The sequence below is a fragment of the Phoca vitulina genome, unplaced genomic scaffold (assembly GCF_004348235.1).
Source record: "Phoca vitulina isolate PV1807 unplaced genomic scaffold, GSC_HSeal_1.0 scaffold109, whole genome shotgun sequence".
Classification (NCBI taxonomy): domain Eukaryota; kingdom Metazoa; phylum Chordata; class Mammalia; order Carnivora; family Phocidae; genus Phoca; species Phoca vitulina.
The window spans coordinates 1,444,657-1,470,667 of NW_022589812.1; the positions used below are offsets into that span (position 1 = coordinate 1,444,657).

A 26,011-nucleotide genomic window follows, 5' to 3' on the forward strand; every position below is an offset into this window, starting at 1 on the left:
CTGGGGCCAGAAGGTTTGACAGCCACAGCCTGTCAATGACAGAGTCATAGACCATTAAGTGTAGCAGAGGGGATGTTATTATCTTAATTTACAGATGGCCTGAGGGAAGTTAAGTGGCATTCTTAAACTCACACATCAGCAGAAGTCAGCCTGAAATATGAATCTCGATTCCTGGTTCAGGGCACTCTGATCACAAAGAGGGTAGGATTAGATCATCTGTAAATCTCCTCTGGGTCTCCTAGGTTCTGTGACTCTTCTGAGTTTCTGTTGAGGGTGAGAGGAGCTTCAGGATATCTCAGGAAGAGTGGTTTGTTTGTTTTTTTGATCATTTAGCCTTGCCACAGTTAATTAGTGGCACACACACATACACACATACATGCGCACACACGTATAAATACACGTGCGTAGGTCTTGCTATGATTCTGAGGTAGGTTTTTAGTTGTCATTGCAGAGCCTCATGGGTCCTGCAGGGAGGTTGTGTGGCATAGAAAAAGGAGCACATATTTTAAATTTAAGGAAATCTGAGTTCCAGTCGTGAAGTCTGTCACCTCCTCACTGTGCAACCTTGAACAAGTTATGTACTGTTCCTTAATCACACCTTCTTCATCTGTAAAATATGAAATTGGAAGTGCTGACTCACCTATATGCACTGAGTAAATGACAGGCATTTGCTATCTATATGATGTTGAAGAGCATCTTAAACCCCTTTGTGCCTCAGTTTTTTCCTCTGTGAAGTGGGAACATCACCTATCTCAAAGGATTATTGCGGGGGTTAAGTTAGATAATAAATGTAAAGTGTTGGGTGCACTGGTTTACACATATTAAGTGCTCATAAAGTATTATTCCATGTGCTGAGGGAGGGGATGGTCCCTTCCACATGCTCCCCAGAGTCCTGTTCCTGGCAAACACAAAGATTCTAAAAAATGGTCTCCTCTTGGTCATATCTAGGAGGTAAGAGGGCAAATGAAGAGGAGCAACTGGGTGGCTCAGTCGGTTAAGCATCTGACTCTTGATTTCGGCTCAGGTCATGATCTCAGGGTCCTGAGATCAAGCCCCCCTTAAGATTCTCTTTCCCTCTGCCCCTCCCCCCTCCCAGTCTTTCAAAAAAAAAAAAGAGGGCAAATAAAGAGATGTTAGAAGCAGCTTAATAGGGGCGCCTGGGTGGCTCAGTTGGTTAAGCGACTGCCTTCGGCTCAGGTCATGATCCTGGAGTCCCTGGATCGAGTCCCTGGATCGAGTCCCGCATCGGGCTCCCTGCTGAGCAGGGAGCCTGCTTCTCCCTCTGACCCTCCCCCCTCTCATGTGCTCTCTCTCTCTCATTCTGTCTCAAATAAATAAAATCTTTAAAAAAAAAAAAAAAAGAAGCAGCTTAATACATTAGAATGGGAAAAACAGTAGGTGATGATGATAATGATAATGCTGCAGTTATCATCTGTATGATACTTCATGCATTGCAAAGTGACTTCACATCCTTTATCTCCTTTATTTCTCTAGCAACCTACTACTCCCATCGTGAAATATAAGGATTGGGAGTGTTTGCATGGGTAGTTTGGGACCCAGAGCCCAAGAGTTCTGCCCTTTAAAATTGTAGCTCTTCTCAATGAATTTGGAGCCAGGTTTAGGCATTGAAATGAAATGTGTACAACCAGACCCCTCCCTTTCCCTGCAAACCCAAATCGCCACATAAAAGTATTCTATGAAACAAAACTAATTCCTCTCTCAGACAGGGGTTTCCAGAGTCTGGTATTTTAAGATGGAATCCACAACAAATGCTTTCTATGCTTGACAGTCCCTCTCTGTGACTTTCTAAGATTTGATTGCTGATTGGCTGTGAAGGGGAACAGAATTTGCCACCCCAAAATATGCCTTTTTGGCATAAGGATTATTTTGAACTAGTTATTTTTTTTTTTAAAGATAAAAAATGCAGACGCAGAAGCAGCTCTAAAAACTGCGTAGAAGTCACCCTTTATGTAAGACTTAACAGTTAATAAGGGAAATTTCCATTTGAAAGGGTGTCTCCCTCTCTGTGTCAAAGAGGACGACTCTAAATCTCCAGAAACTCTTATCAGTGGAGAAGGCAAAGAGTTAAATCTGCATAACAAACTTACCCTTGTTTACTGCACTTTTCTTGGTAACTTCCCATAACCAACTCCCCACCCATAACATGTTCTTTTATCTTTAGCTGGAGATGATATTTAAAGTGATGGTTTCGGGGTGCCTGGATGGCTCAGTCAGTTGAGCATTGGACTCTTCATTTTGGCTCAGGTCATGATCTCAGGGCCCTGCGTTGGGCTCTGTCCTCAGCAGGGAATCTGTTGCTCTCTCTCCCCTTCTCCCTTGCCCCTCCCCCCACTCATGTGCACACAGCACGCCTGCGCTCTCTCTCTCAAATAAATAAATAAATAAATAAATCTTTTTAAAAAAGTGATGGTTTTGAGCCGTATCAGAGAATTACTCAGTTTTCCTGGGTATCTCCCATGTATACAGGAAGTATACATGTTATTAAACTTCTGTTTGTTTTTCTCCTGTTAATTTTTTTTTTTTTTTTAATTGAGGGGAATTGTCTCAGCCAAGAATCTAGAAGTATAGAGGGAAAGTTATGTTTCCTCCCCTGCAGCTGTGATATGCATTAAATTCTGGACTTAGTCTTGTGAAAATGAGTAAAGTAGACCTCATTTTAAATGGAATCAGGAGACCAGAAGGGGGAGCTCTAATGCCCTACCACTGTCCTCAATTGCGACCCTAACAGGAAGAGATATATCTTGCATTCCTAGAGTATAGGAAGAAGCCTACACTTTACTGCTCCATCAGGAGGAAGGAAGAATGTCTCCCTGCCCAGCAACAAACTCAGCTGATGAGAAAATACCACAACTCAGCCAATGAGGAACCATCACCACCCTGATTCTCACTTTCCTCCAATGGACTTCTTTTCAAAGCAGCCCCTCCCAACTTCCTCCTTTTCTTATTTCCTTCCTTTGATCTCCCACCTCACCAATGGTTTGCCATAGCTCTCCATGTCCTCAGTTGCAATTCCTTTGCTATTCCTGAATAAGCCCATTTTGCTGGTAAATAACTAGCTGTTTTACTTTTAAGGTCAACAGTCTTCCAAACTCTTTATAGGTTTTGTTTTGCTTTTTTGTTTTTTTCCCCTGCTGCTAAGTAGTGATTACTCTTGAGTTCCCTCAATTTACTCCCCACCAATAACCACTCTATCAGCTCCATTGCAGCCCTCCTCAATGAAAAAAAGAAGAAAAAGCACCCAGACTTTCAGTCAATACTCCCCTGAGGCCAAGGAAGATGAGAACTAAAGGGGGAAGGAAAGCAACCCTTTGTAAGATCAGCTGACAATGCGATGGGGTGAGAGTCTGGGAGAGAGCCAAGAAATCTTGTCTCAGATTCTGATTTGGTCCTTTCATCATGATTATCCAAGTGAGAAAGTCTGCTTTATTTCTGCAATTAAGTGGTTCCCTTCTCTCCTGATAGATGACAGTGTGATTATATTGGAAGTAAAAGAATAAAGAAGAGTGCAGCCTGTGTCTTCATTTAGTCAGCCGGTAATATTTGAATATGGCAAAGCCCCTGTCCTCAAGGAACTAACAGTCTAGGGTGGGGGATGGAGGGCAGATGTAAAAATAGATCATTTCAGATGCAGATGGTGCATGTGATAATAAGGTTCTGTAGAGAAGGGGTCACAAGAGGAGTGTGATCAGATCTAGGCCAGGGAGGAGAGTTAGGATAGCGTCACAGGAGAAATAACCCTAGAGCTGATTAGGGATGTCATCCCTTGGGGAAAGGGCCTTCCACGCAGCAAGAAGAGCACATGTGAAGGCAGAGCAGTGTGAACTAGGACGAGTCAGGGAACTGTGGAAATTCAGGGCAGCTGAAACATGAGGTATGAGAGGGATAAGTAAGTGTAAGATCTGAAGCTGGAGAGAACAGTCATGGCTCAGCTGTGGAGGATTTTGTCTGCCCTCTAGCAGGCCAACCTCATCAGACAGAAGGTTAAGAGCTGCTGGAGGGATATAAAGAGAGAAGTGAGCTTGCTGTAAATGCTCACTAGCTTCCGGGTAGAGAATGGATTGGGAGGGGTGAGACTGGGTGAGACTGGAGAAAGCCCACCTGGGAAGCTATTATATCAGTCAGGTGAGAGAGGACATTAGTTTAGAGATGATCAGGGTCAGTGGGGTTGAAGAAAAGTGGATGGATTTAGTAAAGTTTTAGAAAGGAGAATCTTCTGTGATGAGGAAGGAAAGCAAAAGGGTGATTTCTAGCCTTTTATAGGAGGAACAGTTTGAAGAAGAAGGGGTGAGGAGGATTATGAAATGAGTTAGGTTGGGTGGAACTTACCCTCTGGGACCCCCATTCCAAATCTCCTTTAGATGACCAGCTTTCAGGGGTCCCCTTTCTCCCCATTTTATGCCTAACTGGTGACAGCACATCTTAGAGGATCCTTTATAGGATTAAGAATGAATATCCCACTTCTCTTTTCTGGATCTCCGTTTCCATCTGGAAAGTGAAGGGACTAAACTCTGTGGGACAGATCCTTCCCTCTTCTCCAGAGGAAGAGTGGACTTCTCCCTTTTCCACATCTTGCAGCAATGTCTGTCTTGATCTCACACTGTTTAGCTTTGGCTGCCTAGAATTTGTATGCCCTGGTTTCCCAAGCAGACCTTAAGCTGCTGGAGAGCAGGGCTGCCTACCCTCCTTGCATCTTCCACCTGCTGCTTCTAGGTGCTCCCCCGGAAGAGAGATGCCAGTTTCCCTGATTGTGGGTCAGGTCCTATCTCATTGTCTCTTTCATCCTTTTAGTCCAGAACTCCCAGATGCTGGGTCCAGAGTCTATTTTCACTGTGCCCCCTGGTTTGGACTTCTTGTCCCAGTGCCCATCTGGGCAGGACTAGGGGAAGGAGGAGAGGAAAGCTAATGGGAGAGGAGACATGGCCAGGGTCCTGGCCTTGGGGAGTGGGATCCAGGTCCTGTGTCTTGTAGGTATGTATGCATATGTTTATGTATCTATGAGTGTGTGTGTACATGTGTGTGTAGCATAGAATGTGTTTTTTTTCTGTACTAAGGTATATGTGTCTGCATCTAAATGACCATGCACAGATTAGTGTGCATGCTAGCATCTGTGTATCCATGAATGTCAGTGCCTGTGTATGTGTGAGGGCCTCTGTATTGGCAAATGTGTGTGTGTCCACACGTGTCACTGCGTATGTATGTGTTCCCATGTGCCTGTATGCAAGCGGGCACATGTGTGGATGGTGGCATGTGTATGAAAATGAGTGCCTCCTGTCTATAGGGGGGCTTTGTGTATAAACAGAGGCAGAATACCGTGTCTATTAAAGCATATCCTCCAAATTCAGGCTACCAAGGCCCAAGCCCTGAATTCATCATTTAAAAGCTATAGGTCCTCAGTCGTTAAGCGTCTGCCTTCAGCTCAGGTCATGATCCCAGGGTCCTGGGATCGAGCCCCGCATCGGGCTCCCTGCTCAGCAGGAAGCCTGCTTCTCCCTCTCCCACTCCCCCTGCTTGTGTTCCCTCTCTCACTGTGTCTCTCTCTGTCAAATAAATAAATAAGATATTAAAAAAAAATAAAAGCTATAGGACCTTAGGTGAGTAATTGCCTTCTTTAAGCCTTGGTTACTCATCTCTAAAGTGGGAATAATAGTAGTTCCTACCTTCAGTATCTAAGGGGAGGGTGGAATGTTGCATTGCCCATAATGCACTTAGAATAATGCTTGGTGCATAGGACAGGCTAAAAATGTTACCTGTTAACTAAGTTATTCATGGCAATAAATACATAAGTGACTAGGCCTGAGGGCCCTGGTGAGGATCTCTGTGTGTGGAAATGTCTTTGGGCACATGAGGTTGGTATGTGTTTATGCCTCCTGTGTCTGAGGGTCAGGGGGTATGCGTACTTGAATGGGACCTGCGCATGAGTGCCTTTGTGTGTGTTTGTGTTGCACCAGATTGTGAACCTCTAAAGGCAGGGACTGTGTTTCATTCATTATTGTACCTGGGCCCTTAGGTCTGGGATGTAACAATTGCTCAGCAGATTAAGTGTTGCCCAAATGAATAAAGTGGACTGGACATTCAGAGATTGTTATTCATTTAGTATGCCCATCTGCAGAAAACAAAAAGCTGTAACTAGCTAGGTAGATTATAAATATATAGGTAGATAGGTGGAGAGAGCAAGGGGGATGGGTAAGGTGGGAGAGTTTGTGATGGATGGATGATGGATAGATAGATAGATAGATAGATACATACATACATACATAGTTAGACAGCCAGGGTTGGCTCTGGTTAAGTAGAATCCCATGTGCTTTACACTGGAAGAGATATCAGATGTGATATGTCCCAGGAAGTTCCAGAACTTTGCCCTTGGTAACCCTATGGGTTATCATGGAGTTTCTTTGAGAGCTGGAGGATGAGGGAATCACAGATGGGAGAGCTAAGCCCCCTACCTGACATCAACAAGAGTCTATTTGTATTTAATGTCTACATATTGGGTATTCATGTAGAATTGTATTTAAAGAAAGGGTTCCACTATAAATATTAGATAATCTTGTTCTAGTCCAGCCCCTTTATTCTGTAAGAGGGAGAAGATGAACCCCAGAGAAGGGAAGAGGTTAGGGCCCCTGATCTGTATTTCAGGTGCATTCCCAGTGTACCCCTCCCTTGAAATGTAATAACTTTGAATCCCCTGACATACTGGGAAACAAGAAGCAATTCCTCCCAAGAAATTCTCTTTTTAAAAAGTCACTATTAGGGGCGCCTGGGTGGCTCAGTCATTGGGCGTCTGCCTTTGGCTCAGGTCGTGATCCCGGGGTCCTGGGATCGAGCCCCATGTCGGGCTCCCTGCTCCACGGGAAGCCTGCTTCTCCCTCTCCCACTCCGCCTGCTTGTGTTCCCTCTCTCGCTGTGTCTCTCTCTGTCAAATAAATAAATAAAATCTTAAAAAAAAAAAGTCACTATTAGAGTAGACCTTTGGGGCGTCTATCCAAGAAATACTGCCATGTGTTCGAGACCTGCCTCCTCAGGTTGGCCCCATTGGCTATGTTTGCATTAGATGAGGCCACTCACCTGCCCTCAGATGTTTGGACCAAGGGAAGCATTCTGACCAAACAGGGAAATCACATTCTCCCTTGTACAATTTGAATGTAGGATACCAAGTGCTAGTTGGTTTCTGTGGCCCCTGAATTAGGAAGTGAGATGAAGCTTCAATGTCCATATTTAATTAAGGCATGATGAATGAACAGGAAGAGCTAGTTTCAGCGCAGGGGGAATAAAGAAGACACACAAAGATAAGCAGATGTAAAGGCTGTGTGGTTTCAGGAAGACCGACAGATGGAAAGACAGACAAACCTTGGTTTCTGGTAGTTTTCCTTTACAGCCAGGTTGTATCTTCTGTTCTTGGACTATTTGCTCGTATATTCTGATAATTCTCCTTTTGCCTGATTTAATTAGAGTGCGTTTCTGTTTCTTGCAACCACACTATCTCTGAACATGAGAGCACTTTGGAAAGTCTCCTCCTGGCAGATAAACAGGCTCCACTCCCCTGTGGCCTGGTCCTGATCTGATCATTTTTTCCTGAGGCCAACTTGGAGGGGCCTTGTGTATAGCTATGGGAAGGGGAAGCGTTCTCTATTTGTGGCATCTTTGTGGAGTGTTTTATGAGGGCCCATCAGAGGTTTCCAGAAAGGGACTTCACTCATCCCCCAGGCGCTGCTCCTATATCCCCATGGCAGGATCGACACAGCATTTTCCGCTGGGACTTCTTGTTTACTTCAGAGCAAGTGCACCACTATTCACAGCTAGAGGTATATTCTGGAGTGACAGCATCCCTGCATCCAAATCAACAGTTCCTCCAGCATTTGCGTCCTAGGGTAGGTTTTTGCCTACTCCTAGGCACATCAAAGCATGTCTACGGTATGGTGGGGGACAGAGGAGCAATGGGAACCAGTCTTCCCTGGAGTAGAGTCTCCAAAAGTGGACCCTTTACAACTTATTCCCATGGCCACTATTGAGACCATGATGGAAATACATCAGAGGACACAGGTTAAAGCAAGGATCAGTCTGTTCAATTCATCAGCAGTAAGAACAGGGGGTTCTTGGGAAGGAACCATGGGAGGTGCCTTTTTTACAAGCTCTTCCTCTTTCTCCCCTGCACCGCCCAATGACACAGCCCCTCTTCCCTGGAGTTACGGACTAACACGTAATATATTTCTGGTGAAGGCTGGAGCCACAGAGGCACGGAGCAATTCTGGCTCCAAGATCCTGCTAATAAATGAGGAAGTCAGGCCAGGCCAGGCCAACAGGGCCCCCACCATGAGAAAAAGAGGAATATAAAGGCACAGAGAGTGTTGAACAAGGGAAATATCTTCCCTTTCCCCAAACCTAGCCTGGCCCAGAGTCTATAAACACCAAGATTTTCTATGTGATTTGGAGAGAGAACCGGCATAACCGATGGGTGACTGGAAGCCATCACCAGAGGGAAGAACATGAGCTTCAAGACCAGTTGCTAATCTGAGCTCTCAGAACAGCCCAGCCAGGAGCACAGGCAGGAGAAGCATGGGCCAGGCCACCAGGAACCCTGAAATATAAGAGAGATGTCTGTCAAGTGTTGGGCTTTGGAAGTTAACAGCCAAAGCAAGCTAGCCTTTCTATCCTCTACCTTACAAGGACAAGAAAGGCAAAGTATCCTTAATATCTGTTCTAGGTTACAGCCCCTGGGAAGTGGCAAAGGGGTCATGTGGTAGAGGCAAAGGTATCTAATCATCAAACACTTTTTCATATTCCTTTGGGCACATTGGAAGGCAATTTTTCCCCAGCCTCCTTTGAAGGTAGGTGAGATCACATGATTGAATCGGACCAGTGGAATATGGGTAAAAATTATACATGCCATTTCTAGACCTGGTCCTTAAAACCTCCTACATAATTTTCCATACTCTCTCATCCACCATCTAGGGACCAGATGCCAAGGATCCAGCAGAGGACTTGCCGGGGACAGTGGAGTTGCCAGAAGTTACCAGAAGGTAAGAGCCTGACTTCCTAATGACTGCAAAGCACAGAACTGCATCCCCCAGTGATTTAGTGGGAAATAAACTATTGTGTAAAGGCACAGAAAGTTGAGGATTGTTTGTCATAGCAGCTAACAATACTTATGCTAATACTAAAGAGGCAGAAAGACACAGAGTTTAAAAAACCTCTGAGGCCTGACTTCTTAGCTCAGAATCCCAGCTCTAGGTGTGCCTGGGTGGCTCAGTCGGTTAAGCGTCTGCCTTTGGCTCAGGTCATGATCTCAGGGTCCTGGGATCGAGCCCTGCATCGGGCTCCCTATTCAGCAGAGAGTCTGCTTCTCCCTCTCCCTCTCCCCCTCACTTGTGCACGCTCTCTCTCTGTCAAATAAATAAATAAAATCTTAAAAAAAAAAAAAAAAGAAAGAATCACAGCTCTACAACTAGTTGTGCAGGCCCAGGCAAGTTACTGAGCCTCACCATCTCACCATGACTGAGTTTATCTGTACGCAAAATTGAAATATCACAAGCAGTTATTACCTCATGTGACTTTTTTAAGGCTTAAGTGAGTAAATTCATATCAAGCATTTAGAACATTGCCTGGCACATAATAAACACCATATAAGTGTCAGTTTTGAATATTAGACTCTAAGATCTGGGAGGGTTGGGATCATACCTCCTCTGAAAATGACCATATGCTCAGTGTTAATGAAGGGTGTGGATCCTGAGTGATAGATGCCTTGTATTTGGGGGCCTTGGGGAGGCATGTGTACCCCCTCCCACTGTACTACGAGATTATAACTTCTCCATCCCATAAATTTCAAAGTAACTTGGTGATGTCCTAGAAGGGAGTGAAGAATATCATAATTTTTTTGAAATATTAGTGTATGACAACCAGTTTGTATTTATGAAACACAGGCTGATGTTCAGTTAATTTTAAAACGTCAAACATGTTTGTGGGAGATAGCAAACAATGAACACCATAAGTGCCCTCTTGTGGTGGTCTCATACCACATAAGATTGCTCCCCTTTTCTTCCAGAAGGCTCCAGAATCCACTGCCCACTCTAGAAATTAGTCAGTTTCGCAAACTCTACTGGGAAACCAGGCTGCTGCAGGCACTGCACTAACCTGAAATATTGGGAGAAGTGAACGAGACGTGAGGTCTGCTCTCAAGCTCCTTTTGGTCTGAGCTCTAACCCCTCTCTCTGATGAGCGCTACTTTTCTGAGTGTTGTCTGAATATTAGCACTAAGTGTGGAGAGGCCATCTTGACCTTATTTGGAAACTTTTAGGCTGTTATCTAACTGGAGAATTAAGGATGGAAAGAACTTTTTTCATGTGTGGGTTCACCAATATAGGTCATTTGTGTATTGGGAAGAGGGGGCAGTAAAATCTTAGTAGCATTGCTTTCCCTTTGGTCCAAAATACATTTCTTGGATTGGTCTCCCTGTTAAACTCCAGGTCACCCACCAAAACCCCATTCAGATATTGCCACCTGCTGAAATTCTTGCCTGACCTTATCTAGTACGGTTAATTACTCTTCTATGTGCTCCTGCCACACTATCTACTTGCTTATGATTTATTTGCTTATATGAGTGTCTCATTTTTGCAATTGTTGTTCATTCTGCCTATAGGGCTTGTTCCTTTATTATTTGCAAACCTGGTTCCTTTTTCTCATTGCATTCAAATATCACCTCCTCTTGGGGCTGCCTGGGTGGCTCAGTTGGTTAAGCAACTGCCTTCGGCTCAGGTCATGATCCTGGAGTCCCGGGATCGAGTCCCACATCGGGCTCCCTGCTCAGCAGGGAGTCTGCTTCTCCCTCTGCCCTCTTCCCTCTCGTGCTCTCTGTCTCTCATTCTCTCTCTCTCAAATAAATAAATAAAATCTTTAAAAAAAAAAAAAATATCACCTCCTCTGAACATTTTTCTGGCCATTTACCCATTCTGATATTTATTTTTCCTTCTTGCCTTATAAATAGAACCATCAAACATTGGTTCAGGACATGGCCACCCAGAATAAAGATTACATTTCCCAGGTTCCTTTGCAGCCAGGTGTGACTAAGCCTTGGCCAATGAGATGTAAGTGGAAGTATAAGGTGTCAGCTTCCAGGAATGTTCCTTAACGGTCTGTGACTTTTTCCATATTCCTTCCATCCTGCTGACTAGATATGAAGATTGGAGCTCTGGCTGCCATCTTGGACCGTGAGGATGAAGAATGTGGAGGGGGACAGCTTAAAAGAACTTGATTCTTGATGACCTTGTGGTGCCACTCCAGGAGCCCTGGATTGCTTGCCTCTGGACTTCATTTACATGTGAGTAAAATAAACGACTGTCTTTTTTAAGACGCTATTACCCATGTTGGTAACTTTCTATCATATCACCCTCTTTTCTTTCTAAATTATCCTGTTAACTTTTTATTGCCTGTTTCCCACACTGTAACATAAGCTCCATGAGGGCAGGCACCTGGTCTATCCTGTTCACTATTATATCTGCAGCATCTAAAACAATGCCTGGCACATGGTGGGCACCCAATAAGTATTTATTGTTAAATGACTGGCCCCTGCGCTAGACTATGAGCATCTCAAGAACCACACTTGGGACTGATTCATTTCAGTGTCCATAGTCACTAGCACAGGCTAAATCAATGTGCACTGAATTGAAAAGAGGAAGAAGAGCGGGTTGGGAGGGAGGGCAGCAGGATAGGCAGGAGATAACGATGTACCTGCAGAGCTGGGGGTTCCGTTCGCGATGCCAAGAGATGGAGTGCCTGGGGACAAGAGCAGAGGTGAAGGTTTCCTCAGTCATGTGCCTGTGACTGGCACTGTGGCCGTAGCTGCTCCAAGTCCTCCTGGACCTGGCCACCACGGCCACTGACCTGGCCACCCACACTGTTGAGGTGTCTTTTATTTAGCAGTTCCATTTCTAAGCCCATTTCATGCATTTGAAACTTAGTTCTTCCAGCAGATTTGTGAGGAAAATATTTGTGTCCCCATTCAACAGAGGAGAAGACTGAGGCTCAGTTGACCAAGGCTAAGTTGACCTTGTTGTAGGTAGTAAAGCTGGGATTTGAACCTCCATCTCTCTGATTCCAAAATGAAAGTTCCTAACCCTTCAACTACCCTGTGATACCACATGAAGCTTCAAGTTGAGGGCTCAGTAAAGAGGCAGGACAACTCAGGGCAAAGCCTTTTTTACAAGACAGCCTCAGTTTACTCACCTGGAGAATGGAAGTGGAAATAGTGCTTACCTCCTTAGGCTGTTGTGAGCCTTCCATGTGATGATGCATATAAATGTTTTGTATGGTGCCAGCCACATGTGTTATTACTATTACTGTCATTGCTGTTGTTACTAGCATTACTGCGTCCTAATTTCTTTAGGACAAAAAAAAATTGCTTACCTTCTTCTGGGTTTTTTGACTCCTCCATTCCAGCAGGAGTAAAAACCACCACAGTAGTGCTAACCCATGGGTAGGATGGGTAAGCATTTGTGGGGCAGTTAGAAAGCTTCCCCTACATCATGCCCCAGAATATTATAACTGGATTTTGAAAAACAGTCATTCACCAGAAAACAAAGTTGGGTTAGAACCTAGACTTCACCCAAAAGGGGCTGAGGTAAGGGGACCTGGCAGGAGGAATAAGGGAAAGGACATATGCTGTGGAATCAGTCTGAGCTGGGTTCAATTCTAACTCCAGCTCCTCATGAGCTGAGTGATTGGGGTGAGCCACTTAATCTCTCCAAACTTCAGTTTCTTGCCTGTAAAGCTTAGCCTGGTCTCTAGCACATAGGAGGCTCAGCACAAATGGCAAATGCTATTATTATTATCCAGAGTACCTCATGGAAAGATAGATTCACTGGTGGGGGCTGCAGTGAGGAGGCAGAAAAGGCTCTAGGTTGTTAGGGTGGTGACCCCAGGCATCTGTGGTTAACTCTCAGAACTTGACCAGCTGGCCTTCTCACCAGAAGTTAGCCACTCACCTCTCCGAGTGATGGGTCCCAAATCTAGAACCTGGGCTGGGTTGATAGCCACTACTTCACTGCGGAGTTGACTTCTTGAGCAAGACTGTGGGGATGGAGAAATCTCATTATATCAAAATTTAAAGTCACAGTTCCTATCCAGGCTGTCCCTGCAATGGGACAAGAATCTGGCCCAAGAATGGGACCCCACCCACCATGTGGCCCTGACTCTGAGGCTGTGGTTTTCTCAATCTAGAAAATTCTTACTGTCAAGTCAAACAAACATGGGTTTGAATCTCATCTCCACTCTCTTCTAGCTGTCTAATTTGGGACTAATGACTTCACCTCTCTATTACTATTAAGTAGTACCTTCTTGGTTGTAAAGGTTAAAATGAATGTGTCTGTAACACCCAGGCACATAGTCAGCACTCAACAAATGCCAACTACTAGCCCGCAGTACCAAACAGGGGTTAAGAGCATGGACACTGGAGTTACCTCCCAGCTCTGATGTTTTCTAGCTGTGTTGCCCTTGGGCAAAAGACCTCTCTGAAGCTCAGTGTCCTCATCTGTACCATGAGGTCAATAAAAGAATCTACTTAAGGGTTGTTGTGAGAATTTAATTAGATAAAGCATATGAAAAGTTTTAGTGCAATTCCTGACATGGAATAAGCACTTAAAAAGTCAACTATTATGAAATCATTCAAAATATGTCTTGTGCCAAGGAAACTTAGTGGGCAGGCTCCTTTGTCTAATCTGCTTCCTGGGGACACAATAATTATATACACATGGGCTTTTTGGAGATTGAATGTCCATCCATTTATCCTTTTTTCTTTCTTCTCCTCCTTCTCTCTTCCCCTCCCTCCCTCCTTTCCATCCATCCATAATTCCAGTAAATATATATGGTGAGACTACCAGGTACCAGGCCCCATATGAAACTCTGAATAGTTCACTCTGAGTTACTCACCGGCTGGCACTGTTCATTAAGGGAATCGCAGAGATGAATCTCACAATGCAGGAAAACTAGGTCATAATTTCCAGCAAACATGAACATCTGAACTGAGAACCGGCTTTCTGAGGACACCCCATTCTCCTCCACATGGATGGTGGAATCATATTGATTTGGGCAGCTGGGAGGGTGACAGGGGCAAGGGTCTAACTTTTAGAACAGCTTAAGGGACCTGAGGCCCTTGGCTGTATCTTTAATCTGTATCCAGTATGAAAACATCATCACAGAGAATTAAAGAGTTCCCTGATTCCCTCCATCCTGACATAGACTTTTATTCCTTCAGGTTTCCTCCAAGAGGTTTATTTTTTTGAGACAGAGAGAGAGCATGAGGGGTGGGGAGGAGCAGAGGGAGAGGGAGAAGCAGACTCCCCACTGAGCGCAGAGCCCAACATGGGGCTCGATCCCAGGACCCTGAGATCATGACCTGAGCCAAAGGCAGATGCTTAACCAACTGAGCCACCCAGGCGCCCCCTCTAAGACATTTATTCATCAGCCCATGTGGTTTCAGTTTTGTGGGGTACAGTCTCTGAGGTGAAACAGACTGCTTCACATTCCAGCCAGAACCACTTTCTAGCTAAATATCATTAGCAGATGCCTTAACCTGTCTGAGCCTCACTTTTCTTGTCTAGAGCGGAGACAGTAATCCATACCTCTTGGGGTTGATGTGAGCATTTAGTGACACAGTGCATGGCACATAACTAAGCTCAGTGATAAATATTAGCTAATATTGTTACTTACCATGGTTTGAATCATGATCTATGGATATGCCTTTTCCCTTTGTTTTTGCCAGTTAGCAATTTCAATGATATTTTGTCCCATAACACTTGTCATGCCATTTTCATCTTGATTAGTCAGTGTTAATATCTGTATAGTAGCCCATCATTACTTAATGGATCTCTATTTTTGAACTGTGAACCTATTTCCAAAGTTACAAAGGATACTGAAATGAAAAATAATTGGCATTTCTCTATCTTGCTGACCTATTTTGTATTAATGCTTTAGGCTAAAATGTCAGGAGTGATATTCCTGGGTCAAAAGTATGGTCATGATATGTAATGCCAAATTATTTTCCAAAAGAGGTAAGCCAGTTTACACAACTGCCAGGCAGGGCCATGGTGATCTCTCTCCCCCCAAAATCCTTTTCAGGCCAAAAGATAACCCGGAGTTGCCCGTTACCCATTTCTGATGATGAAATATTTCACAGGGTCAGCCTTGTCTTCAGTAGGCGTGGCATAGCAGTTCCTCAACAACAGGTTAAACCGGGGGATGTCCCCTCTCTCCAGGATGGCTCCCACATAGAGCATGGACTCAACAGCCAGCACAGCTACGGCCCCTTCGTAAGGAGACGTATAGTTCTGGTCTTGGAACAGGGCCATCCTGACAGTGAACTCTCCATCCCCGTCCACACTGATGTTCAGAGAACTGAGAAGAGGAAAGCCATAAAAGTGGAAACATTAGGTTTCCACCAGTGAGAACAAAATAAATCCAGCCCTGCACTTGTGTGAGGCTATTAAGGTGAAGGCACATCTTTGGTTCCTAAAGGAACTATTCAATCACCCATTTAAAACAAGCATTTAGTATCTGCTAGGCACTAAACTTGACAAGCAGACGAGTGTGTCTCTGGGATCTCCACCCATTCTCCCTGCCTCACAGATCACTCATATCTCCTTCACTCACAGAATAACTGCAAGTGCACACCTCTGTTTTCCCCCCTGTACAATGGGATCAGTCCTGTGGGTTCACCGCTTTTAGCAGCAGTTCTCCTCCCTCCACCAGGGAATCATCCAGTGAAACATCCATTTTAAAAGAGGAATGGCTTTAATTTTTATTTATTATGAAACTTGGGGCCCCAACACAATACAGTCTGAAAACCACTGAACTAGAAAATTACTAGTCCTAATTGTGCTACTCTGTGAGCCCAGGAGGCAATGAGGGGATGGAAAGGGCACCATGGAGTTCTGACACCCTCAGAAAATCCCCCAGCAAGTCTATTGTATCTAAATGCTGAGGAATCCATTCCACAGGGAGACAGTAGTGACCAAAATAGATGAAAGCCTCTTCCAAATGGATCCCCACCCAAATTGCTACTTGGTTCTACTTCTAGTGAATTGAGGGTGCTGTTTATCCAATCAAAGCTGATCCTGGCTTAAATCCCACATCTGCGGGGAAGGCTTCCTGTTCCCACCATCCCCACCCCACAAAGATTAGATCAGGGACCCTTGTTCCCTGATCCCACAGCACCCTGTGCTTCTCCCACATTGCATTCATCTCACTTGTAAATAATGATTGGTATAATTAGTTGCTTAATTCCTGTCTTCCTCAAGATAAATGAAACTGTGGTGTGTTTTTGTTCCTTAGCATATTTAATTAACATTATTTCATGTTGCTGCATTGCTTCTTAATAATAATCTTTAATAGCCACAAAATATTCTATGTCTGCCTTGTGCATGCTGAACATTAATCTATGATCAACAAATATTTGCAGAATGAATGATGGAAAGAGTGAGAGCTCCTGTAGGAGGTAGGCAGCAATCTGAGGACATCTTAAGCTTTGCCTGAAGTGAATGTGATCAGTGTCAGGGTTATAGATCAAAGGGCAAGGGTCAGTGCCATACCTTATAATGGGCTGCAGGGCAGTTTGGAGGCTGACTTTCATGTCCAGTGGGTAGGCACACTGGAAATTGATGTTGAGGATGGTGTCTCTGATGATGAACTCATTGGCCACGGAGAGGGTGTTTTTGTAGATGGCATGGGTTCTATTTCTCTTTGGCATAAAAACAAGACCACATATATGTTTATGTGTGTGCAGGTGTATCTAGAACTCAGGCCTGCCTGACTGCAAGGTTGATACTCTCCATCATGCTGCCACCCTGCCTTCTGATCTCCAGGAAGCATGTGGGCCTCTTCCCTTAGTGGCTCTAATGCCTTATGGGAAGGGGAGTGAGAATCCCAGGTCAAAAACTAGAACAATAATTTTTGGCCCTTGGGGACAGTCAGCAACCACCATGCTTGCTCCCATGTCGACCCCTCCCACATCACCCCTAATTAAAATAATCATAATCATAGCTTACATTTATTCAGCTCAAGCAGCAAACCTGTTCTAAGCTCTTTATGTGAACCAACATGTGTAATCTCACATACTACTAGAGGCCCAGAAAGGCTAAGTGACTTGTCTAAGGTCTCATAGCTACTGAGATAGCTCCCACAGCCCAACTCCCGCCCTCTGGCAGCAGTGGTGTAAACACCATTCACCTCCAGAATGTTTCCGCAGGCCCTAGCCTCAGTAGGGCTAGTCACGGATATCCAATTTCTCTCCTCTTTTTGTGTGATGCTGTTGCAGTTCCAGTCTCGCAGGTAGGCAATGACCTTGTCCCCAAAACCCAGGCCTCCCAGCTGACACTTGTCCAGTGACACCTTGATCTCCTCAGCCCCACAGTTCAGCTGAGGCTGCAAACTGTGGACATCTGGAAAGTTGAGAAGGGGATAGGTGGAGTGGACAGGGCTCTGGAAGCAGTGGGCAGAGCCCACATTCCCTGCCCTTTGGAAAAGCCATCATACCCAGTGGGGAGTTGGGTAGACTAATAGGGGCCTGAGACCTAGGTGGGATTCACACCTAGGCTTGTAGTGGGTGAGGTTGGCAAAAAAGCCCCTGGTCCAAGATTTCTAAGCATTCTATGTGCAGGTATAGGGAGGGCTTTCATGTCTTGGGGATTGGGGATCAGGGTCTCTGGGGAGCGGGGTCTCTAGAGAAGCAGGGCTCTCCTGCATTCCAGATTAGAATCAGGGGTAGATACATACTACTCCTACTCCCTGGCTTTGTGAAGCCAGCATATCTGACCAGGTTCAGAGCCATTGCTCATTTCTTTCATTCATTCGTTCATTCACTGATTCATTCCATTCATTCATTCAGCATTTATGCATGAAATGCATCTTGAGCATTTACTGTCTGCACTGTTCTAGATACTGGGGATACAGTGTTTGTCAAAACTGACAAAATCCCCACCCTTATTTATGGAGCTAACATTCTGATGGGGGGTAGATAGTAAATGAAGAGAAATACCATTTTGATTGTATTCATGAATGCATTGATTCAAATACATTTACTAACCAACCACCTTGTCCATGTGTGAGGCACATTCAACACAAAAATAAAGACAACATGGACCCAGCCCATGAAGGTTGCTTGGTCTTGTGTCAGAATCAGCATGTCAACAGCTTATTAAGGTGCAGTATGATGAAAATACTAACCGAAGTAAGTTCTAGGTGCAGAGGGAAACACAAGAAGGTATATCTGAATCTGTCAGTTACGTCAGGGAAGGATTCACTGAGGCCTGGAACTTGGTCAGGAGTAGGAGTTTTGCAGGTGCATAGGGCAAGTGAGGGCACCCCTGGCTAAGGGAACAGCAGAGGCAAAAGTGTGGTGATGGGAGAGAGGATGGTGTGTGTACAGAGATGTGGATCTCAGAGGTACAGGAACTTAGAATGGGTGGGGGTGGAGTGTGAGAGATGGAGAAGTAAGCAAAAGCCAGATCACAATTGGGTTGTGCCTGGAAGCAATGGGGACTTGCTGAGTAGCCACTAATGAAGACTCGAGGCAGGCCACCCGCCCACCCAATCGGAGAGGACCTGCCAAGGATGCCCTTGGAGTCTCCAGGTACAGGAAGAGCATCCTTGAAATCCAACATCTGATTCTGTGATGGCCCAAATCCTGGGAGACAACCCCGAGCCTCTGGGGGCTTGTCCACCCAATGAGCGGAAAGAGCCTTCATGGAGAGCAGGGTTGTTTCCTTCCAGTCCTGCCCCTCATCCCCACCCCACTCCTGCTAGGCACACCCAAGCACCACTTGGTCCACACTGCAGCCCAGTTTTCCAAACACATGCTTGTTCTTGCCCCACTGTCTAGAACACTTTCTTTTCCACAGGGACTGGGAGTGTGCTCAGAGGAAGGCATGCTTGTGCGAAGGGCAAGAGTCAAAGGCCCTAATTAGAATTCTAGGAGGGAAGGAAATAATCTCATTGGGAAATTCATCCAACCCCCATCCAGGGCTTAGGGCTTGTTTATGGCATCTGTATCCATGAGTCATGTGCCTCTTCTTGTTTACCTCCTGGGACAAGAACCTTATCACCTTAAAAGCCTGCCCATTTGGACTGCTTGCCCTGTATGGTGCTTATTTTTACTATTATCTTAGTCCCATTTTACAGATGAGGACATTAAGGCTCAGAAAGTCTAGGTGCCTTGTCCCAGGCCCCAGAGAGCTACTACGTCGCAAATCCAGGACTGGCATAGGAGTCTGCCCGTGTCCTCACATGCAGACTCTGCAGATATTTGAATGCAGCTCCCACACTTGCAGAGTTCTTGTCCTTAGTACCTTTGTCCCTCATGGGCCAAGCTCACCTATGCCAGAGCTGCTTCCTGAGGCTGTGATCCAAAGACTGACCTGGCAGTTTGTTCCATCCCTGCTCTCCCATCCTTGCAGATGGCTTTGAGAACCTTTTCCCTGACCTCCGTTCCATCCCCACTGACTCTGGTCCACACCTTGTCCTGACCCTCTGCAACTCCCTCCTTGCTGCCTTGCCTGCTCAGACCAGCATCGTTCCCACTGTCCAGCCCTGCTGAGCCACTCACCAGAGATGTTGAGGTCCTGTCTGCAGTAACAGCCCCAGGTGCCATTGAGAAAGCTGCACTCCTCCTCCGGGCGGCAGGCGTTCTCACACTTGTTCTTTGCAGTGTAGGGGTCTCCGGGGTGAGGCACAGAGGAAGAGGATTAGAATGCAGAACAAAGCGATCTGAGGCCACCAAGGCCAACTCTGTCATTCTACCAGGGCCCAGAAGTCCTGCCCAAGGGTGTGCGATACATAGTGGAAGGGTCAAGCCTCAAACTCAGATTTTCTGACTCCCAATCCAGTGAAGTGAGAACCTAGAGGCTGCCATCCTAAGGCTTACTACGTGGCAGACGCTGCTTGAGGACTTTCCACAAATTAGCTCATTCAGTTCTCATGGTAAGTGTATGAAACGGGGTAGCATAATGGTTAGGTATATAGATCATGGAACTAGAGTATCTGGGTTCAAATCCCAGCTCTGTCATGTTCCTGCTCTGTGACATTGGGACAGCTGCTTAACCTCTCTGTGCCCCAGACCTCTCATCAGGTGTAGTTATATAGTACTTGTATCTCATGAGGCTGGTGAGAGCATTAAATGAGTTCATAGTCTAAAGCACTTGGATTGGAGCAGGGACACTATGCATTGGCTGTGACTTTTGCCATCATCCATTTTTTCAGATCAGAAAACTAAAGCTCAGGGGGTAAATTAAACTGCCCAAATGGGATCTAAATCTGAATGAGCTTGTGTTCTTCATATCATGCTACGCATATGGAGATATATATTTATATCAGGAGATTTTGCCCTCAACTCTGAATTTCTGGCTTTCCTTGAAATGTTGGAAGGCCCGGCAACCTTGGGTGACATCCCCACTGGGCAGTAACACGCAGGAGCTGAGTCCAGGCTGTTCCGCTTCGTCTCCCGATCTGCCTCACTCACTGCTGATGCCTGGGCTCCTCACCAGGGGGCCCCGCCCCCCAGCCATCCCCGGCTGTTGGCCACTTACCTGTGCAGTACCTCAGATTACACTCGGGGGTGCCCTGCAGCTGGTACACATGGTACTTGCCCGGGCAGGCCTTCACCTGCACCTCACTCTTCCAGAGACAGCAGTTGCCGCTCCAGTGGGCACAAGCGGTGCGGGTGACAATGCCCTCCTCCAGGGTGGGGTGAGTCCCATTCAGCCACATAGGGGCAGCTGTCTGGCATCGGTACATTGGGACACAGGTCTCTGGCAACCTCACTCCTCCGTCTCCCACAAAGCGGTACCAGCCATTCTTGTCCCTGTCACACAGCTGGCCCTGTCCTGTGTACTCCATACTCCGTGAGGGTTCATCCAGGCGGGTGTAACTCTCGCAGGGGTCATAGGAACGAATGTGGGTGGAGTTTCTGTCATCTGGAAAGCAACAGTGCGCTTGGGTTTACTGAGCATCCTCAGAGCCCACAGGATTTTAACCCTCCCCCTCCACACATACACACACATTCTCGTTTTGTTTTGTTTTAGAGTGGGAGGGGGCAGGCAGAGAGAGAGAGAGAGAGAATCTCAATCAGGCTCCACACTCAGTGCGGAGCCCAACGTGGGGTTCAATCTCACGACTTTGGATCATGACCTGAGCGGAAATCAAGAGTTGGATGCTTAAGCCACTGAGCCACCCAGATGTCCCCCACACACTCTGTTTTGAATTTTAAAGGTGCATAAGGACCCTAATGAAGAAATGAGGCACACAACCCATTCATCACATGTCGGCCTTCATCACCTTAGGGTCAGAATAATAATGAGGACTTTGTGTGTGATATATTATAGGCATTAAGAACACCAAGGGCAGGGCGCCTGGGTGGCTCAGTTGTTAAGCATCTACCTTCGGCTCAGGTCATGAATTTATGGTCATTTAACCATAAATTTGCTGTATAGTCTTCAGACTCTTTCTATGCAGCAAATTTATGGTCATTTAACCATAAATTTGCTGTAGAGTCTTCAGACTCTTTCTATGCATATGTTTAAAATATAGGGATTTTTAAAAATGGGTTTAATGCTGTACAACTTTTTTTTCCCACTTACATATTTTACTTAATACATCATAGACATTTCCCCCTTACTAATAGATATAGATCTAACACAAGATTTCTCAACCTGGGCCCTACTGATGTTTGGGGCTAGATAATTCTGTGTTGTGGGTGGCTGTCCCGTGCATTGCAGGATGTTTAACAGCTTTCCTGGGCCCTTCTCACTAGATTCCTGTAGTTCCTTCCTCCTGGAAATTATCTCCAAGCATTGCCCAAATCACCCCCAGTGGAGAACCACTGCTCTAGCAGGACCATTTCTGATTTTGCTCATCTCATGGGGCTTTTTTTAGATTTATTTATTTATTTTTGAGAGAGACAGAGGAGAAGAGAGGGACAGAGGGAAAGGGGAAGGGAGAGAATCCCAAGCAGACTCCCCGCTGAGCACAGAGCCCCATGCGGGGCTCGATCCCACCACCCTGAGAGCATGACCTGAGCCGAAATCAGGAGTTGGCCTCTTAACCGACTGAGCCACCCAGGAGCCCTTGATATCATGTTTTTTGTTTTTGTTTTTAAGATTTTATTTATTTATTTGAGTGAGAGTGAGAGCGCAGGAGTTGGGGGGAGGGGTAGAGGGAGAGGGAGAAGCAGATTCACCACTGAGCAGGGAGCCTGATGTGGGGCTCTATCTCAGGATCCTGGGATCATGACCAGAGCCAAAGACAGACACTTAACTAACTGAGCCACCCAGGCACCCCGATCTCATGGTTTTTAACAGATTCAGGAACTATGATCTATGAGGAGGCTGAGAAGTGAAGGGGTGTATTGGTCAGTCTGGGTTTAAATCCAGCTCCACACCTGCTGGATTTAGGTCATCAAGGATGACCTTGACAGGTGATTTGACTCCCCTGAGACTCGTCTGCAAAACAACACCTGCAAGTTAGTGGTTCCCAAACTCCCTCCATTCCTAAGCCTCAAGTCACAATGTTTGCCACATCTGTGTCCGCCTGTCCAATTATCTGCTTAATATGTTTCTTTCAATGACTCTCTATAAATTTGTTTCATCTTAAGGCATAATATCTGTGATACCGTAGGTATGATATACTAGTTACACATTTCTTTTTTTTTAATTAACATATAATATATTTTTGTTTCAGGGGTACAGGTCTGTGATTCATCAGTCTTACACAATTCACAGTGCTCACCATAGCACATACCCTCCCCAGTGTCCATCACCCAGCCACCCCATCCCTCCCACCCCCCTCCACTCCAGCAACCCTCAGTTTGTTTCCTGAGATTAAGAGTCTCTTATGGTTTGTCTCCCTCTCCGGTTTCATCCTGTTTCATTTTTCCCTTCCTTCCCCTATGATCCTCTGCCTTGTTTCTCAAATTCCACATATCAGTGAGATCATATGGTAATTGTCTTTCTCTGATTGACTTATTTAGCTTAGCATAATACCCTGCAGTTCCATCCACATCATTGCAAATGGCAAGATTTCATTTTTTTGATGGCTGCATAATATTCCATTGTGTGTGTGTGTGTGTGTGTGTGTATGTGTGTGTGTGTGTGTCTGTATGTATATATATATATATATGTATATATACCACATCTTCTTTATCCATTCATCTGTTGATGGACATCTAGACTCTTTCCATAGTTTGGCTATTGTGGACATTGCTGCTAAAAACATTGGGCTGCATGTTTGATGGTGCATGATCCCTTTGGATCACTACATTTGTATGTTTGGGGCAAAGACCCAGTAGTGCAATTGCTGGGTCATAGGGTAGCTCTATTTTCAACTTTTTGAGTAACCTCCATACTGTTTTCCAGAGTGGCTGCACCAGCTTGTATTCCCACCAACAGTGTAGGAGGGTTCCCCTTTTAGTTACACATTTCTGATACACATGAAAAAATATACATAGCCATTAAAAAATTCTTTAAGAGTTTGCCATGCACCACTGTACTCCTCTCAGGATGTATCCCCCGTTTTAGAGAAATAAAGCCCTAAAGCATTGCTAGAGGATTAAATGAGATAATAAGTATAAAATGCCAAACACAGCCCCTGAGGCCTAGTAGGAGTTCAGGCTGGTTCTCTTCTCCAGTTCTGATTTATTGAACAATGTGAACGCCTGAATTATGGACCGAGTACACACACAGGATCACATTCTTGTAATACACATTAGAGGGACTTTTTTGAAAAAGAGATTTTCAAGCCTTGCTTACATATGTACTTATTTTAAGGAAAGGAGTCACTGTACTTGTTGTTCTTGGATTATTTCCCACACACACACACACACACACACTGTGTTTTCCCAAGGGAGGCCATGAGCTGAGTCCCTCCTTCCCCTCCCCACAGCCCCCTCCACAGGTGACACAGGCAGAAATTTCAGCCTGGTGTTAAGCCTGAGGACCCTTCCTACAAGCATCTAAGATGCCCAGTCCACAGATCTTTGAAATGATCATGGAGAGATCAGTACCTCTAGTCCTTTCTTTGTACGTATGAGCAAACCTTCAGATGAAGGAGAAGGTGCTTGCCAAAGCAAAGGCACAGAGTGACTAGGTGATTCATGTCCCCATGAATCTGGGCTCTCTGAGCTGTACATATTCTGGGCATGGGAAGTTACGTTAACCAACTCCATGGTCCTTGCATGGGGGATTTCCGATTTGGCTCTTTGAGAGTTTATTGCTGTATTCTAGTTTCCCTCATTTTGCACCCCTTGACTTCTAGCTGCTAAATCTTCGCTTTAGACATGTCCCGTCCCTGTTCCCCTCACTGACCCTGAACTGCCCTCTCTGCGCTCCCCCTCTCCCCAGGTATTACGGGGCATCTGAGATTCCAGGTGAGCAGAGCACACACCTTGCTGTTCTGTAGATGACAGGGTCAGAGTGCAGGAGGCCAAGGCCAGCCACAAGACATAAGAGCCCATCCTTTCCATAAGCTGAGACGTGCAGGTCATTCAGCAGCGTGCAGACTCTCCATGCAGCTAGGGGAAGGGAGAGACTCAGATACAATGAGGGTGACAGAGGTCATTCCTCTGGGGATAAGCTTAAGAAGGGAATTCACATCAGTTCAGCACCATGACTTGTACTCAGCCCCTCGGATACGTTAGCTCATTTAAGGCTCTGAACCCCCCACCAGGGAAAGTACTATTCTTGCTCCCACTTACAGATAAAGAGGGAGATGGGACTCAGAGCATATCAATCCCAGAAATATTGACTGAGCTCCTTCTACATGCAGGCACTATGCTCGAAGTTAAATAGCTTGCTTAAGGCCACAGGCCCATGTTTGCAGAAATGGACCCATGACTTCTTTCGTGAAGGGCTGTATTGTTTTAAAGCAGGCGTGACTTGCAGAGAGGAGGTGGGGTAATGAGGGTAGGAGGCTTGCCAAGGGGATGAGATTGACAGCAAGAAAACCAAAGGTAAGCTTAGAGCTGGCTGGCACTGCAGGACATCCTAGAATCCCTCAGGTTGGTTCCAACTCAAGTAGGGGTATAGGTTCTGGGAGACTGGACAGAGGGAAAGTTACAGTGCTATGAATATCTACAGACAAAAGTAACAGCTGCTTTCTTAGTTCTGGTGTATTGGGCACTGTCCTAAGAGACTCCTGAAGTGTCCTAGATGCATACAGATTTCCTGTGAGGGTGGGACCATGTCAGACTGTGCCCCCATTGCTTGTTCCTAGCATGGTGTCTGGCACACAGGGGGTGCTCAATAAAGGTCTGAGCAATAATGAATAAGTAAATGGGGATGGGGAGGGCAGAAACGAAGAGCTGTGAAGAGCCTGCCAACACTCAAGTTAGTAACAGTCCCCCTTCTGGGAAACTTCCCTCCAACGGGCAAATCTTTGATGACTTCTTAAAGCCTCTGGAAGACTCAAGCTAGACATCTGTTTCTGGAGGGGATACCATGAATATGTTAGGAGAGAGCACCCAGGGCTGGTAATTCTTAGGGATGAGATCCCAAGTAGGTGCCTATGTTCCTGGAGGAGGGACAGGGTGAGGGGGCATCTTTAGACCTGGAGTAGCCAGCAGGTGGTGGGAATCATGGTTGAGCTGGACACAGAGTGACATCTGGAGCACTTGACCGGGCTGAAAGTTCTGAAAGTTTCCAGAAACAAACAACCCTAGCACATCCAGTGGGTCAAGGGAAGTGGCGGAGCCCCCAAGATTGGAAGAAAAGCCTGCTGGGGCTTGCAATAGGACTTACCTTGTGATAAGAACACAGAGCTGTCCTCCTCTGGTCAGCCGTGGGAGAGCCTGCTGTGTACCATACTTTTATTGCAGTTTCCAACCCACGTGGCTCTCCATGATTGGTGCCCAGATAGGACTGGAGTTAATCTCCCAGGTATACATTGGTCTTGTTGGGCGTAGGTAAGATAAGTGATTTACCACAGAAAAGAGCGGAAGAATGCCCCCCTCCATAAACCAGTGAAG

At 45.7% G+C, this 26,011-nt stretch overlaps 1 protein-coding gene across 1 annotated transcript; it reads right to left on the bottom strand.

The window, feature by feature from the left end:
• Positions 1 to 8,059: 8,059 nt before the first annotated feature.
• On the bottom strand, positions 8,060 to 24,566 carry LOC116628020 (pancreatic secretory granule membrane major glycoprotein GP2-like). The gene is made up of 10 exons (XM_032398059.1): positions 24,433 to 24,566; positions 20,583 to 20,969; positions 19,604 to 19,714; positions 17,230 to 17,441; positions 16,593 to 16,741; positions 15,154 to 15,399; positions 13,936 to 14,098; positions 12,993 to 13,077; positions 11,740 to 11,784; positions 8,060 to 8,593 (listed from the first exon to the last, which is right to left on the bottom strand). The coding sequence occupies exons 1-10, from the start codon at positions 24,530 to 24,532 to the stop codon at positions 8,535 to 8,537; spliced, it is 1,557 nt and encodes a 518-aa protein (XP_032253950.1). The 5' UTR covers positions 24,533 to 24,566; the 3' UTR covers positions 8,060 to 8,534.
• Between the last annotated feature and the right edge of the window lie 1,445 nt (positions 24,567 to 26,011).

Coding starts and splice junctions, on each gene's coding strand:
- LOC116628020 (XM_032398059.1), bottom strand. CDS start 24,532: ATGACCTGCACGTCTCAGCTTATGGAAAGGATGGGCTCTTATGTCTTG. Junction 20,970..24,432: donor GTCATCTACAGAACAGCAAG/GTGTGTGCTCTG, acceptor GTTGCTTTCCAG/ATGACAGAAACTCCACCCAC. Junction 17,442..19,603: donor ACAGGACCTCAACATCTCTG/GTGAGTGGCTCA, acceptor TCAACTTTCCAG/ATGTCCACAGTTTGCAGCCT.